The sequence below is a fragment of the Dendropsophus ebraccatus genome, chromosome 6 (assembly GCF_027789765.1).
Source record: "Dendropsophus ebraccatus isolate aDenEbr1 chromosome 6, aDenEbr1.pat, whole genome shotgun sequence".
NCBI lineage: Eukaryota > Metazoa > Chordata > Amphibia > Anura > Hylidae > Dendropsophus > Dendropsophus ebraccatus.
This window is the reverse complement of record NC_091459.1, coordinates 104890722-104908678: the sequence shown is the minus strand read 5'-3', so window position 1 is coordinate 104908678 and position 17957 is coordinate 104890722. Positions and strand designations below refer to the sequence as shown.

The following is a 17957-nucleotide window of genomic DNA, read 5'->3' as shown; positions in this document are numbered from 1 at the left end:
AGATGAGCTTTCAACCTAGCCAGGGAAAGATCTTGCAGCAGGGAGAGATAGGTTTTAGTAGCGTTTTGGTTAGGCAGGCGTACTACAGAACCCAAAAGTCCTTTTCAGGGCTAAGATCAAGCGAAAAAGTCATCTCTGAATCCAAAGCACTTCTCAGTGCTAAGAAATAGATGATATAGCAGCATCAGCAGCAGCAGGTGTATTCATTCCAGTACCCTGTGTGTACAAGTGACTTATAGTGTCCCTGTTTAACATCACTAAGGGCACATTATACATATTGTTCCAGTAGCCCACTAAGGGCACCTGATATATACTGTTTCAGTGGCCCAGTAAAAGGCATGTGATACATATTGTTCCAGTAGCCCAGAAAAAGGCACGTCATACATACTGTTCCAGTAACGTTCGTACCGCATTACGGGTGCTAAGCGCGAATAACATGACCCTCTGAGGACGCACATTGGAATCATGTATGTAACACTGCGCAAGAAATATGAAAGAAATGTGTGAACATTGCCATAAATGTTCGTAAAGCGTTCACAAATATTTTTCCTTCGCAACTGCAGAGAATGGCATTATACTGTGATTTTGGGGTGTTGGGTCTACCCAGGCATGCCCCCCCTAATGTCCCAGTGTCATTCCGGAGGTGTTCGCATTGTTTAAGGCGGTTTCATGGGGGGCTTGGTGACCTCCAAGTGGTCGAATTTTGATTTCCAAGTGCCGCAATTTTTTTTCCCATAGACTATAATGGGATCGAATACTCGTCCGAATATCGGTGCCTATTCGATTCGAATTCTCGAAAGTTGAATATTTCACTACTCGCTCATCTCTCATAAGTAAGGTAAAGGATTTATTCACCTGGACAGGTAGTGTACCACACACTCAAAAACGGTGCACCAAAACTGCATTAACCACTGCCACTTTTCACTTTAGTTTTGGTCTTATAGGGGGACATTTATGAAGACAGGCGTACTTATTTCTGCCATGATTTACGCCTGCAATCCTCCTCCGCCTCTTGCTGCCTGCCATTTAGAAGAGCAGGGGATACGGCAGGCGTACGTCAGGGAGAAGGGGCGAATCTGCGCCTTCTCCAGGCATACGTGTGTGGCGCAGCATTCATAAATGTCCCTCAAGTGTGTTCAGGTGAAACTTGAAGCAAAGCTTTTAGCAAGGATTAGAAAATCATGGCCACTGTCTTCCAGAAACAGCACCACTCTTGATCTCTTGATTTTGTGTGGGTGTGATTTTGTAGCTCAGTTCTATTGAAGTAAATGAAGCAGAGTTGGAATACCGCAAATAACCTAAAGATAGGTGTGACCCTGTTTCTAGAAAAAAAAAGTGGTTAAGGTTTCAAGGTGTTTCACCTGTACAATCCACACTGCAAGACTAGTGTCCTAGTGTCTAGTGTCACTGTTTTTTTTAAGTTTTATTTCTAGCAGTGTTTGGCTGGAATTTAAACTGCCACTGGTGTATTTGGATCAAAACCAGAAGTGGATCCAACAGGAAAGAAATGTACGATTCCTCCCTTTATATTTTCCATCCCATCTGAATCTACTGACACAAAAACAGCAGTGGCAGTTTTCCAAAAGACTGTCATGTGTGATTACAGCCTAAGACTCGGTTCACAGTATGTTGTTGCAAACAGTTTTTTTTTCCATCGTTTTTTTGCAAAAAAAAAACGATAAAAAATCGATAAAAAACATAGAAGGTGCCCTAAAAAGTTCACGTTGGCTTCCGAAATTACCAATTCACCTTGATATGAAGTTTTAAAGTGGTAACAACATCAAATGACATATATTTGGAAACCTAGGTTATTGAAATATTATACTTAGCTATATGACATAACGACTCAATTTTTCTGCTATGTTTACCCCCCCCCCTTTTAAATTGTTCTATATATATTGTTTTGTGATGACGCAATTGCGTCTACAGTTGCTGTATTTTAGGCTAAATATTACTGTATAACAATGTTTATATGTAATTATGCCTACAGTATATTTTTGTACTTAACACTTATAATTATCCTTAATAAAAACGAGTTTAAAAAAAACAAAAACGGATGCAACTGCATGCATCCGTTTTTCCATTGACTTTCATTATTAAAAAAATGAACGGATCAAACGCATCCATTTTTTTGGTGGTTGACCTCATTTTTGTGTCCGTCAAAAAAAACTGATCCATTTTGACCCGTTTTTTTTTTTTTTAAAGTCAATGGAACAACGGATCAAAACGGATGCACACATTTTCGTCTGTTTTTTAAACGGATAAAAAAAACGGATTGCAAAAAAATGTAGTGTGACCCCAGCCTTACTGGCATTTTCTCATTTTAGTTTATATTAGTATAGGCATTTTCATCGCTATCATTTGATCCCCTCCAGGTTTTTTTTTTCATTTCAAGTCATGTGATTCCAAGATCTATATTGAAGAACTAGGTAAAAAATGCCAATATACTCACCTATAGAAGTCTAATGGGCTAAAAATTGCAAATGTTTGTGTGCTGCTGCAATATTACAAGACTGCAAACGTACCAAAACTGTCCTGAAAAAACACTATACCAATAAACATCCTGTGGATATTGATTCATTTTTTGCCACTGACTCTCAGCTAACATCAGGCCACAGCCTTTTTGACCCAAAACCGACTGTAAATGGTGACCTATATTGGGATTTTGCTTTTATTTAAAGTGTCACTGTCGTGAATTTTTTTTTTGCAGAAATCAATAGTCCAGGCGATTTTAAGAAACTTTGTAATTGGGTTTATTATCCGAAAAATGCATTTTTATCATGAAAAAGCAGTTTGAAGCTCTCCCCCTGTCTTCATTGTTCTCCTATGGAGAGAGCTAAAGAAAAGACCAAAACAGGACAACAAAGAGTTAGGCCTTATTCACACGTTCCGTAATTTACGGATCCGTATTTCCGGATCCGAGTTAGTGCACATTGAAGTCTATTGGGCTATTCACACGATCAGTAGCAGAAATGGATGAAAATCAATCCGTAAAAAAAAAAGGACATGTCCTAGTGCGGACCGGGTGCGGACCCATTTTTTTTTGCGGATCCTCTCATTGAAATCAATTGGTTACGGATTGTTTACGGATTGTAACATGTTGGCATCCGTATTTCCGCAAAAAAAATCCGGATGAAGTGCATTGAAAAGCAATGAGTAGTAAAAAAATGGAATTACGGAAATACGGATGGAATACGGATGGAATACGGATGTCCAATCCGCAATTTCTCACGGGTTGTTTCAGGACCAGAAAAAAATACTGAACGTGTGCATAAGGCCTTAATCTACAAATCCCTCACGGGATATCTCCTGTGACAGTCACCAGTGACCTGTCTGAGCTCGGATTACAGCTGTCACCCAGCTCCGTGCCTGTAATCCTCTGTTATCTGCTTTCTGCTGCCGGCTAACTCCCTCCTTCCTCCTCCCCCCTCCCCTCTCCCTAGAACAGACAGGGTACGTCTCCTGCAACAAGTCACAATTTTCAGATTTTTCAGAGTGGATGAAAAAGAGGAAGGAGGGGGGGACCTGGGAAAAGGCTTTTTACATGCAGATAATGGCAGATTTGGCTAATAAACCCAATTACAAAGTTTCTTAAAATCGCCTGGACTATTGATTTCTGCAAAAAAAAAAAATACGACAGTGACTCTTTAATGTTGATCCTATTAAACTGACCATTCCTGAACCCTCTAACCCAGGGGTAGGGAACCTTTGCTCTCCAGCTATTGCAAAACTACAACTCCCATCATGCCTGGACAGCCATGATGTGAGTTATCGTTTTGCAGCAGCTGGAGAGCCAAGGTTCCCTGTCCTAACCACAAAGGTGTAGTGTGGAATTGCTACTTATGCAGTTGTCCAATGTTTTTTCAATACCTCACAAGTGGAGCTTTAGATAAAAATTCTAATATTAGTATTTTTTGAGCAAAAAAGGTGCAAAGAGTACATGCAGTATTTCTCCTTAGATGTGAGGAGCAGAGAAACAACTGGAGCTTGTAAAATCCCTTTGGTCACAGTGTTTGCCGTCTCTTAGTTAACAGCATCAGGCATGTTGGAAGCAGCAGGCCTACTTTTTGATCTAGGTATTTGTCACTGATCCTGGCATCTCCTATATATTCATTGAAGTGTGTACGGTGTGGATGTTACAGAACAGGAAATATTCTACTGTAACTTATCAGAACTCATGAATAAATGGCGGCTATAGTTTAGTTTCCTAAGTTTTATCAAAAAATATTTATTAGGAGAATATAGTAATTGTTGGATTTAAGTTTGTATTTTGGAACTACCCATAGTTCTGAGTCTCACCATCAAATGGGCCCTGTTAGGGCATATTCCCCTGTCCCGTATTTTACATCATGGCAGGCAGGGAAAAACTCTGCTATAAGGCTTCCCCTTCAGTAGCATCCGTAGAATACAGGATGTTTTTTTTTTTTAATTAACATATTTCAGCCCCCACCAATCGTTAGAGCTGGGGGAAGAGCTTAGCTGAGTCCTTCACTCCCTGGATCATTGTGTGGCTCCATTGTAAGTCTATGGCGACTGTCTACTACAGTGAAATGGAAATCATAGGAAGCGGGTCAAACAATCTGTGAGGTTGCTTCTACGCGGCCTCATCTGAAGAAGCAAAGTTCAGATCAGAAAGATTAATGGTCTTTTACAGAACCTTTAAGGCCCTATTCCACGGGTCGTTTAGAGGAGCAATATCGTTCGTATTCGGCCGATATCGGCCACTACGAACGATATTCGTCCCGTGGAATAGAGTGCAACGATCAGCCGACATCATTCATGTCGGCTGATCGTTGCAGTCGCTTGTTTTTCAACATGTTGAAAAACAAGCGACTGATATAGCAGCGATCTGCTGCCGTCGCTCCGTTGAATAGGAGCATCGGCAGCAGGCGCTGCTGTATCCTATGGGCTGCCCGGACGATCAGCGATCCCCCGGGCAGCCCCCCCAGCAGCTCCCCGCCGCCCCTCCCGCCCTCACCCGCTCGCTGACGCCGCGTTGAATAGCGGCGGCAGCGAGCGGGTAACGAGGAGCAAACGAGCGCTAATAGCGCTCGTTTGCTCCTCCAAACGACTCGTGTAATAGGGGCATTAGAAGGTTCAATTAATTGTCCAATTAGTTTGAAAAACAAAATATTCAATCAGCCAATGAACAAGCTTGTTTGTCGACTGATTGCTGGCCCTTTCACACAGCGAGTAAATTACCAATAATCGGCCTGTGTAAAAGGGCCCTTAGCCATGCTGCTACGGCTTGGCACTGCCTCTCTGACCCTGTAGCCATACAAGAAAAGAACACTCTCACAGATCTGGCTGTTTCTCAGATTACAGTAAGGTAAATTAATTTATAATACTGGTCCCATCAGGTGCCAGGACCTTGGGATGACTGCTACCAAACCATACAAGAAATTGCATATAATGAACATGAAACTAAGTGTAACTGAGCTTTAGAAATAGAAAGAAAAGACCAAATAAAATACAAAGTATTTCTATGTATAACGGTTTATAAAATCTCTGCCTTGTATGATCACTCATTCCTCGGTACTAGGAGACCTATGTGCATTAATATTGTTCTGAATTTCTTGTTTGGCCCTAGGCACCAAGCAGAGATCTGAGTACATTATACCACTGTCTTGTATTGTTAAAGAGAGAACATACTAATAAAAGTATTGTCAAAATGCCAGATATACAAGTGTGTCCAGGTACTGGCAGTTCCTAAATGCAGCTGAGGACACGCACAATGGAAAGTACCAGTCCAACTGGTGTTTGCTACAGCAACAAGAAGGAATGGCGTAAGATAATTTAGGTGGAAATCTTTGTTTACCCGGAAACACTGGAGATAAGAGAACAGTAAGGGAAAGTATTTCTAGATCTTGTAACACATACTATACCTTGTTACTCATGTGGCTATATGATCAAATGATTTGTATGAATTGGGAGCATTGCTCGTCCCCACATGGAAATTAGTGATGAGCGAATAGTGAGATATTCGAATATTCGATATTCGTATGAATATCCCGCGAATATTCGAATATTTGATCGAATATTCGATCCCATTAAAGTCTATGGGGACAAGTATTCGATTAGTGAAAAACATCTATTTGACCATTTGGAGGGTGAAACCGGAAGCTGGGGGATTTGAACACTTATCGAATATTTATCGAATATTCGTGGGATATTCGTACGAATATCGAATATTCGAATATCTCACTATTCGATCGAATATCTATTCGCTCATCACTAATGGAAATTATTAGATTAGAACTATATCAAACTTAATAAGCTTTTCTGGATAGAGCCATGTCATTGAGCAACTTTTGTCATTTCTATCACCAATTTACAGTCAGATTGAGATCCAACACCCCCTATAAGTGTGGTCATTGTGTATTGCAGGCATTGTATTGTATATAGTTGGACATTGTATTTGGCAGGCAGTGTAGCTTGCCATCTCCTTCGGGCTAGAGTTTAAAATCTAACAGACTGGGAAGTAATGTCTGTAGTCCTAAGAATACTGTGAAGACCGTATTATGGAATAAGACCCACTAGATTTTTAATACGACCATATGCTACCTGACGCAGCAAGGATTGACATGGATTTGTTCCTGTGATGTGTAATTCATACAGTGCACATTCCCATTGAAATGGGACACAGTTTCCGTGCGAATTTCCTGTTGATTCCGACAGAGAAGCATTTGATGGCGGCAACATAAAAGACTTGAGTTTTATTGGTTATTACATGCTTTAATATTTTATAGGGTGTATACTGGACTGTCCTTGGTTTAGGCACATCATAAAACTGCACTCGTATTACTATACTGACACATTTTACTGTTCCATGTACACTGTAATCTGGCTCTAAAATAGTTTCCAAATTTTAACCAAGTTCATGATTTCCAAATTAAAGGGGTTGTCCAGCAAAAATCTTTCTCTTTCAAATCAACTGGTTTCAAAAAGTTATATAGATTTGTAATTTACTGCAATTTAAACATCTCAAGTATTTCAGTACTTATCAGCTGCTGTATGTTCTGCAGGAAGTGGTGTATTCTTTCCAGACTGACAGTGCATTCTGCTGCTATCTCTGTCTATGACAAGAACTGTCCAGAGCAGGAGAGGTTTTCTATGGGGATTTGCTGCTGCTCTGGACAGTTCCTGTCTCGGACAGAGGTGGCAGCAGAGAGCACTGTGTCAGACTGGAAAGAAAACATCACTTCCTGCAGGACATACAGCAGCTGATAACTACTAGAAGATTCAAGATTTTTAAATAGAATCTATAGATATAACTTTCTGAAACCAGTTGATTTGAAAGAAAAATATTTTCACTGGATTACCCCTTTAATCTGTTTGTAAATGTTACCTATTCACATATGAACTCAATAGAAAGACCACAAGTAGTCAAAGCTATATATGACTGTACTACCCATTGATAAATCTGGGCCCATATGATGTGTACAAGCCTGGGAGAGGGTCTCCCAATTGATAAAATGGCATAGTGCCATTCAATAATACAATAGTTCCTCTCCACGTAAAATGACAAAAATAGTATATAGTAGGTGTTGGAGCTGGGGGGGGGGGGCAGAGGTTAGGGACTGTTGTATCAGTCTAGAGTAGCTCAGAAACAGCCAAATAGAGCATTAAAATACACAAACACTCATTCAGCGATGGATATTTCCCTTTTCACCCTCACCTGGGAATGGCCTGTTAATAGGCGTTATAAGTTTTATAATATGGGTTTTATTTCAACATGAATTTTATTGGAAATCACAACATGAAGAAAGTTGCTGTTTAAGTAACTAATACTTCAACTTACTTCAAATCGTGGTGAAAATTTGCTACATGCAAGGCTCCATTTATATATCTGTGAGTGCAACACAGAAAACAAGCTAATCCTGTTTCTTATGTTTGGCCCATTTCATGCAAACACTGAGCTGTGCCAGCGCTTGGCAGAATCTATAAAGGTGAACGCCATGCACTGCAGCATTATCACATGGTTTCCTCCCAGCTTTTCATCAGGTTTAAAGGAACATTTATAATCTCCTTTTATGTAGTAGGAAAAGGTGTATCATAACTTGGGATACATGACTACAAAGTTTCTATTTTCTGAAAACCGTACTGCTACTAGTATTATGGGATCAGAACACTATTACTTCATTCATTTTTACTGTATCACTTATTGGCTATGTAGTTTTGCTATCCATTCAGTGAGAGTAGCGTATCTGTTGTGTAGGATTTATATGATTATTATCTTAGCCTCGGTTCACACTGCATTCTTGCAATCCGTTTTTGCAAAAACAGATGAAAAAATGTGTGGAAAAACATATGCATTCATGAGTATCCGTTTGGATCAGTTTTTCCATTTCCATTTTTAAAAAAAGGATTAAAACGCTTTTTTTTTTTTAGTACATGAAAACGTAGCTGACTTTATTTTTGTGTACGTTGCACGATGCATTTCGAACCGTTTTTCTTTTTTATAATGGAAGTCAATAGAAAAACGGATCAAAATGGATGCACACAAATGCATACGTTTTTCTATTTCATTTTCAAAAACAAATGAAAAAAGCGGATTGCAAAAACATAGTGTGAACCCAGCCTAAGGAGTTATATGAAAAAGAAAGACTAAAAGCAACATCATTAATCCCTTCCCTGACACATCAGTATGCCATAATGCCAGAAGGCTGAGCCCAGTCCATATCCAGTAGGTGTCAGCTTCTATCTGCAGCTCCCACCTACATCAGTGGCAGGCATTGGAGAGAACTCTCATCCTGCTCATTTTCCCTCTTAGATTTGAAGTCGATAACAGTTGCAGCATCAGGGCAGCTGGATGACCAATAGTGGAATACTGATTGCTTGATATGGCAGCTGCGGGTTTTCTGAAGGCCTCTTTGGCTACCAAGTTCAGGTTCATGCAAACCTGATCACTCGCCATTTGTATCCATCTTTTCCAGGCCAAATGCTCAAGTTAGCTCATGTCTACACCTATGCCTTGTTTTAGGAGAGAGTAAGACTGGAAGTACACTGCAATACATATATATTGCAGTGTATCAAAGTATAGAAAAGATGATGATGCGGCACTTCATGCAAATCCTTTATTTATGGCGGAATAACAAACTAAGTAACTCCATGTGCTGTACAGGTTACATGGCAAGTGTACTCCACTAAAGCAAATGTATCTTACTAAAGCAGTGTATCTTACAATTTAACACTCACTAGTACAAGTCACCAATGGGAACTAAAACTTGCATAAAAATGTAAAAAATATATATATATATATATATATATATATATATATATATATATATATATTTATTTATTAATTATCCAACATGAAGACAGCTCTCATATGGCTTTGTGGATGGAACAACAAAAATGTATTAAATGTTAGAAGGCACATAGGGAAAAAATAGAAGGAAGAAAGCAAATACACTGTGGTGAGTAGATGTTTATGAATCTTAAAGGGGTAGTGCGGCGGTAAAAAATTATTCACAGAATAACACACATCATCAGCCGCTGAGCCGCGATTGGCCGAGCACAGTTATGCTCAGCCAATCGCGGCTGAGCAGCTGATGACGCGGCAGAAGGCAGTCGGCATTCGGGAAGATCGGAGGTGTTTGGGCCAGCCGGCCGAAGATGACGTTTGGCACAAGATGGCGGACGGGAGCGACACGGACCAGGTATGTATAATGCACTACACTTCCGGGTACATGGGTGGGGGTGGTGGGACACGGGGAAGGGGGCCATTCACAGACATAACATACATTACAAAGTTGTATAACTTTGTAATGTGTGTTATTCTGTGAATAATTTTTTACCGCCGCACTACCCCTTTAAATCATGTAAAGATCATTGAATAATCTAAATAAGCAAATGCAATAAGAGATTTTCTTAAGAAATAGTTACCAGAAATCAGTTTTTACTAAACATCATAATACTTTAGGGAAGAGGGTGTCATAGTAACTCTAGCAGCCCACCCATCATCATTCGAGCACTTCCAGACGCAATACGTTTAATCAAAAATGATTGTGTTGCCACAAGGGGAGCTAGCAGCATACTGATGTGTTACTGAGTTCTAGTGGATCTGTATAAATCCCTGTGCAATGAGCTTGTAGTATTGGCAGCTGAAGACAGCATTGAAATGATGGCTGTGTGAAGGGAAGCAGGGATCTACTAATATTAGTATATGGTAGTGCTAACCACTATGGTACTATGGTATTCAATTTTACAGGGAATGTATCATCAGAAAATGATGTATTATGTTTAAAGAGTTTATCCAGCAAAAATCTTTATTTTTTTCAAATCAACTGGTTTCGGAAAGTTATATAGATTTTAAAATATCACGTCTTACCATACCTATCAGCTGCTGTATGTCCTGCTGAAAATGTTGTTTTCTTTTCAGTCTGACACAGTGCTCTCTGCTGACATCTCTGGTAGAGACAGGAACTGTCCAGAACAGGGGAGGTTTTCTATGGGGATTTGGTGCTGCTCTGTACAGTTCCTGTCACAGACAGAGGTGGCAGCAGAGAGCACTGTGTCAGACTGGAAAGAATACACCACTTCCTGCAGGACATACAGCAGCTGAGTACTGGAAGGCTTTTTTAAGAGAAGTAATTTCCAAATCTGTATAACATCTGACACCAGTTGATTAAAATATATATTTATATATTCTCCAGAGTATCCATTTAACTCTTTAAAGCTCTCATTATGATGATCATCCATCTTGTTACTGGTCATCCCCCACCAAACTTCACATTGTACACAACTTTAGGCAGTTAATGTGATTATTAAGATATAAAAAAAAAAAAATATAGAAAAATTTGAAATTAGTATTTGCATTTAATATTTGCCTTTGTGTATTTTTGGTTCAGGCCTACAGCAATGGTATATAAAATGAAGACGGATATCCTGTTTATCACATGTTAAAGAGAGGTGGAGAGATGAGGCGTTTAACTAGGGAAGGAAACAGCGCAATGGGACATGGCACACGAACACCATCACAGGCCTTTAGTATGAAGCAGCATCAGGTCTCAGAGGAAGGGGAAGAAGGTGATGAAGAAAACATGGAGGGGTGCGAGCAGCCCCGTTACATCCCCATCCGCAGACATTCTCGGTTTTATACTTCAGTGAGGGCACGGAAGCATCGAAGAGACAGGGGAAGCAGCAGGGAGTCCATGGAAATAGAGACTCAGAATTCTGGTAAGTGAAAACTTGTATAAATATTACTCAGTTGTAGCTTGAATACTGTTCAGTAACAGCGGGCACAGAGGTTACAATTGTATCTAGGTCAGGGGTGGACAGGAGAGCACCCCCCAGTGCACAACTATTTTTCATCCTCTTTATGTCAGGGGTCAGTACACACAAGCGCTTACTCCCTTAGTGGACAAGCCAATAAAAGCACAACACAATCCTTACTGCTATGCCATGATATAGTGCTGGTGAAAGTGCACTGAGCATGCTTATTCTGTGCTGGGGGATGATGTACACAGTAAGTTCTTTACATGGCACATGAAGGAGAAAATGGTTACTGACTGCACTGGGTTTGCAAGACACTGTGTAAGCAAAACTGCCATAAACAGCAGCAGAGAATAGAAGGGGAAGAGAAGAGACACAAGAGACAGCTGCTCTGATCGTTATATTGGTGGTGGGAAATTAGTAGGAAGCCTTGATTTACCTTTCAGGAACAACTAACCTCTGAAACAGCAGCTTTGTAGATATACTTCAGTATGTACCCTAGTTACACAAGAGACAGCTGCCCTGATCTTTATGTGAGCACTCTCACCAGCACTATGCCATGACACAGCAGTAAGGATTATGTTGTGCTGTTATTCTGCTGTTTCAGAGGTTAGTTGGTGGAAAGTTTAGAAGCAACATGAAAATATATTTTAATGAAAGAGTAGTAGATGCTTGGAACAAACTTCCATTAGATGTGGTAGTCAAATCTACTAATTTAAACCTGCCTGAGATAATCATATATCTATCCTAAGATAATATGAAAGGGAATACTAAAAGGGCAGACTAGATGGACCCAGTGGTATTTATCTGCCCACACTCTTCTATGTTTCTATATGTGGAAATCCTTCAGCAAGCAAATTGGATCAGCTTGCATTGCAGGCTTTCCCAGTGCTCTCCCTCTCCTTCACATTGAAGATGCTAAGCCCCACCCCCCACTTCCTGTGTTTTGTCCTGGGTGTCTTTGTTATGCGAGACAGAAATACCATGACAACAAGCAGTGACAGAAGATTGCAAAGAATTGAAACACTTAAGCCTAATTTATACATCCATTGTTCTGTTTGCGATTGCGGGCACGCAATTGTGGACAGAACATAAAACCAATGTGATTCAATGGCCCCGTTCATGTATACTGAACCGCGATCCGTGTCGCAAAAAAACGGACTGTTTTTTGCATCGCGGATCGCTAGGGTAATGGAGTGTGAACGTAGTGCTCCGTGAAGCATGGAGCACTATGGATGCACATTCATAGTACGGGCCTCGGACTGCACTACGGGTGTGTGAATACAGCCTTAGTGGTGAGGACTTTGGGGCTGTTTTTAAGGGATGAGGAGTAATTTTTGGTAAATGAAGTGATTTACAAATAAGTTAGGAATCACATGGGCTATTATATGTAGGCAAAATGTTTGAAACCTTAGTGCTCATTTAAAGGCTGATTTACAAGTAACATATAAAGCATAGAACCTCTGAATAATTCTCTCTGGTAACCCCAATGAACTCCAGTCCAACTCTTACCTAACTTCTGTGCCTGGGTTGCTGAAGGATTCTCCAGCCACATAAAAGATTAATGGTGCTTTATGTTTAATGGTTGTATCGTCAGGTTATACAGAGCCATCTCCCTATAGAAGTAAATACTTCATAGTCTGCCTACCAAATGACACAATGATATATGATGTCACCTTATGGTGGGCACCATGGTGGGCGTCCTCTCACAATGGCCATCACTACTAGCCCCTTCATATCTTATTATCCAGCAGTAGTATTCCCCGGCCTTGTAAATAATGTTGGAGACTGATGGGACTTTACAGACTTGTCCACATACCTTGTCTGTGCAGTCTGCATGTTCTGTTTAATCTGTGCAAATAGAACTTGCATTTAACAGATGACTAAGGGCCCTATTCCACCGGACGATTATTGTTTGCATAATCGTTAACGATAAACAATATCAAACTACCACTATTGCGAAAGACCTGAAATCAGTCACTCATTTCCATAGAATGATAATCGTTACTTATGATCATATTTGCGATCGTTTTTTCTTTGCTATTGCGGTCATATCTACTGCAAACGACCGAACGATGCCTTATTCAATGCGAACGATTTGCGAACGAGCAACGATAAAAATAGGTCCAGGTCTTATTAAGCGATCAACGATTTCTGGTTCGGTCGTTAGTCGTTAACTGCTATTCAAACGAACGATTATCGTTTAGATTCAAACGATTTAACGATAATCTGAACAATAATCGTTCGGTGGAATAGGGCCCTAATCCAAATAATTTACATTTCTAGATGTGGACCATATAGTGTTCTGTGTGATACAGATTGCAACAGCATTATTAACCCTTTAATGACAAGACTACAGCCTGCTGAAACAGTGTTTGTGAGGCATGGGGATTCTTCAGGGCAGATGGCGGAGCGAGTCATTCTATTGAATGAATGGGACAGGCGGAACTTCAAGCGGACCCTGCGCCATGGACTCTGCTTGAAATTCTGCTCAAATTCTGTGGTGTCAATGGTCCCTAATGCTGCAATAGCAAGTGGAAACATACGGATTGTTCGGTGCTGTATGGATTTTGCCACTTGAAGCCATTGGGAAAGATTTTTATGCAGAAATGGGCTGATTTGGACACAGAAATTAGTAAGGGTTCCATGTACAAATCAGCACAGATATACATTGTGTAGTCCTGTTTCCTAGCTGGACACAATTGAAGTGTGGCTATAAAGGGCCCCTCTATCAGTTTAGCATCCATGACACTCTCTTCTTTCTGCACCTCTCACTGAAGTCTATGAGCCTTATGGATCATAAGGGAGAGATATATAGGAATCTGACAGTTCTACTGAGAATGACCACATATGTGAGGCCACCCGATACAGTACCTCTCTGTTAAAGGCCAAACTCCCCTCTTTATGGAATATGAAACTAATGACATAAACATAGTTACCTGCATTTTGAATGTTATTAGGACATTTATGCACATTCATAAAACGTACACGTTTGGGGAGTTTACATTAAAGGGAATGTTTCGTCAGAAAATTATTTACTGTTAAAATAATGTTTTTATGTTAAACATATTTTTAAAGAATTTTTGTCAAGGTTTTTTTTCAAATTTTTCTATCTATATTAAAAAGGATCCTGTCATCTTCCAGTTTTCATGCTCACCACTGCGACTAAAACTAAGCTCAGACTTCCTATTTGTGGTGTAAAGTGAACCATACAGCATTGTAGCGACATGTGGCACCAGTAAGGTAGATAGCATCAATACAAGGCAATAGCAGCTCTCTGTGAAATGACCTCTTAAAAGGTCACAAAGCACACTCAGTAATGTTATACATTCATCTCAAGGGGACAGAGTCTGTCTATTGTCATCTATGTCCGTGAGTTAGGGTGCGTACACACTGGGGAATGGCGACAGATAACTCGTCAAGCATTCCGCAGCTCGCCAGCTCAGCCGCCGGTGGACTGATGCGGACGTCTCCGCCCGTGTCATAGACTCCATTCTATGCATGGGCGGATTACGAATCGGGACCCCTGCAGACACACTGCTCCTGTCACTCACACTTAAATAAGGGGTAATGGCAGGCTGCCGCATGATCGTGGCATCCCGCCATTGAGGGTGAGGGCCTAGCTGCTGATAGCGACTGGTCCTTACCTGCTATGAAGCAAGCTCAGCTCCTGAGCTCGCTCTATAGTACGGCCCCCCTGGCAGGGCGTACATGTACGCTCGTTTGCATTAAGGTCCAGCCTGCGGGGGTGTACATGTATGCCCGTAGTCATTAAGGGGTTAAAGGAAAAGTCCGATACTGTAAAAATTCTTTGAAGGGGCAGAGGGGAACATAATGAAATATCACTACTCACCTCTCCCCCTGTCTCTTCAGTCTACATCATGACTGGTTGATAGACAGGACAATGAGCCAGTAAGTGACTGGGTCGGGAAACCGCAGTCACTGATTGGCTTAGCGGGCAGTCGATTAGCTGGGTCAGCATTTTCCCCCTTGTTGTGACATTATCACAACTCGGGGGGAAAACCCTTCCAGCGGGGGTCCTGGGGCCTGTGGAGCAGCATTTCACGTGCACGTGGAAAGGTAAGTAGACTTCTCCTCTAACACTGCCCGTTTGCAGCCCATTATCTAGGATTTACGACTGTTGGCAAGTATGTGTAAATGTAAATGAGAGAAAAACCCTCTAGAAAGGAGACGACAATGCTAAACCTCTAAGCAGGGAATTAATTGTGTAAGCTTTCATAGAGGTTGAATGGCTGGTTGACTCATCTCCATGCCTATAAATGGCCTGCTCTGTTATTTTGTGTCTACATATATAACTCCAAAATAACATTTTCCCTTCTGCATGTATAGACAAAAGAGACTATTATAATCGCTTCTCCCTTTGGTTTTAGCAACGCATAGCCTATGGCTGTATTCATGTTTTCCAGGCAGCCTTAGGGCTGTATCCAACGTCTATAGTTACTAGTAATCAAATGCAGAGTGTTCAGGTTAGGAGAAACCCAAGTGTACTCAAGCTTTTCTAATCTCTACTCCTCGTGGCAATATTTCACTAACAAATGCACTTGTTCACAGAATGGCTTAATTGCCCGAACTATTAATTTATTTAATTCCTGTGCAAAATTGCACATTTTTGGTCGCATTAAATCCAGAAAAATTGTAATTAAAAGTCGCATATATGCAAGTAAGGTACCGATAGAAAGTACAGCTCATGGTGCAAAAAATGACACTTCACACAGCCCCATAGACCAAAGGATAAAAGCGTTATAAGCATGGGAATGGAGCGATTTTAAGGAACATTTAATTTTTAAAAAAGGTTTTAATTTTTTAAAAGCCATCAAATAATATAAAAGTTACACAAGTTACATATCATTGTAATCGTACTCACTTGAGGAATATGTATAACATGTCAGTTTTACCCTGGGGCAAACAGCATAAACAGGAAACCTCCTCACATAAAAAAAAAATTTGCATTTTATTTTAAATTTCACCACACATTTAATTTTTTTCTGGTTTCGCAGCATACTTTATGCAAAAATTAAGCCTGTCATAGCAAAGTACAACTAGTGGTGCAAAAAATACACAAAATACACAAGAACCTCTACATTATTCTTTAATGATAGCCTATGCTGCACTAAGTAGGCACAAAAGACAAAAGAAAAAAAAGAAAGAAATTCCAGGAGTGCTTTTTTTCCCTTTAGAAAAAAAAAAAAAAAAAAAAAAAAAAAGGGAATTCCTGTCTGATGAGAACATAAGTGTCAGATAAAAAGTGTCCAGGGCAAACACGTGAGACATTACAGTGTTATCATTTTATCTGTTTCTAACAATAATTAACCTTCCTTATCCTCTCATCAGCTAAAAACATGTTTTCTAATAACGGCTCAGATAGGAAGACACTGAGCTCATCGTGGTCTCCCCTGCTGGACCCAGCCCTAGTATGAAGAAAAAAAATATAAATAGCAAAAACCTACAACCACAAGGCCTTCAATACCTATAGGGCTCTGAGATTTTTTTTTTTTCTTATACTGTTGTGTGTATATTTATTTCTATATACACAAAAAAAGCCATAACACAATGAATGCCAATCTCCAAAGGGTCGACTCTGGAATCCCTGTAATTATTGTTAGAAACAGATAGAATGATAACACTGTAATGTCTCGTGTTTTCCATGGACACATTTTATCTGACACTTATGTTCTCATGGGACTGGAATTCCCTTTTTTTTTTAAAGAAGCACTCCAGGATTTTTTTTTTGCTTATATAGTGTAGCATAGGCTATTACTAGAGAATAATGTGTATGCCCTTGGCTTACCATTATGCCTAAGGCCGATTTGGCAGATTGTCACTCTGTGCCATGATCGTGTCTTTTGGTCCTGACCCAAAATCATTGGCCTCCGATTTTGCATTGTTACGTGTGATAATGTTGCGCGTCTGACAACTGTATAAAAAAAAAGGTATATATGTTAACCTGCTCCCTGTAGCCGTGGATGGAACTTCAGAGCCGGTCTGAAGTGACAAGTGCCCCAGACAGCCATGGCCAGTGATTGGTTAAGGGGCCTCTCACTTCAGAGACTGGCTCTAAAGTTTCACCGGTGGCAGTGGGGAGCAGTGGATGTCCGTGCAGCCCTTGTTGCATGATAGTCAAGTCGTGTAATATGCTTAGTAAACAAGCGCCAATCTAGCAGATTAGGGCTTGTTTACATTGTTGATGGGGCTGTGTAATTCAATGAGATTTCCTGTTCTGTACTGATTATTTTCCAGCAGTGATCAACACAGAGAGGAGCACAGTAGTAGGTGACCCGAGTATATAGATAACAGAGGTACACAAAAATAGCTCTTGCTTATAACTCAGCCCCCTCCCTATAAAGGTAACCATACATGCCCAGGAGTTCTCTCTAAACCATGGGGTTTGCTGTAAAGCATTTCTCAAAACACTGATAAAACAGCTCAGGCAAGATGGTAGTCTCCATAATAATGTACAAAAAAAATTAATTACAATCAGAAGTAGAAAAACTTAGATAAAAAAAACAAGTTTCAGTAAAAAATCTTTAAAGGGATACACCAGTAAAAATAAATAAAAATAAATAACTGGTGCTAGAAAGTTATACAGATTTGTAAATTACTTCTATTTAAAAATCTCAAGTCTTCCAGTACTTATCAGCTGCTGTATGTCCTACAGGAAGTGATGTATTATTTCCAGTCTGACACAGTGCTCTCTGCTGCCACCTCTGTCTGTGACAGGA

The 17957-nt window shown here is 40.3% G+C and overlaps 1 protein-coding gene across 1 annotated transcript in view; it reads left to right on the top strand.

Annotated features, from left to right (window-relative positions):
• NGEF (neuronal guanine nucleotide exchange factor) overlaps positions 1-17957 on the top strand; it is a 112020-nt gene that overhangs the window by 3197 nt on the left and 90866 nt on the right. The window contains exon 2 of the mRNA XM_069975515.1: positions 10854-11181. Within this exon, the coding sequence (XP_069831616.1) occupies positions 10902-11181 (280 nt within the window). The 5' untranslated portion in view covers positions 10854-10901. The remainder of the gene's footprint in view (positions 1-10853; positions 11182-17957) is intronic.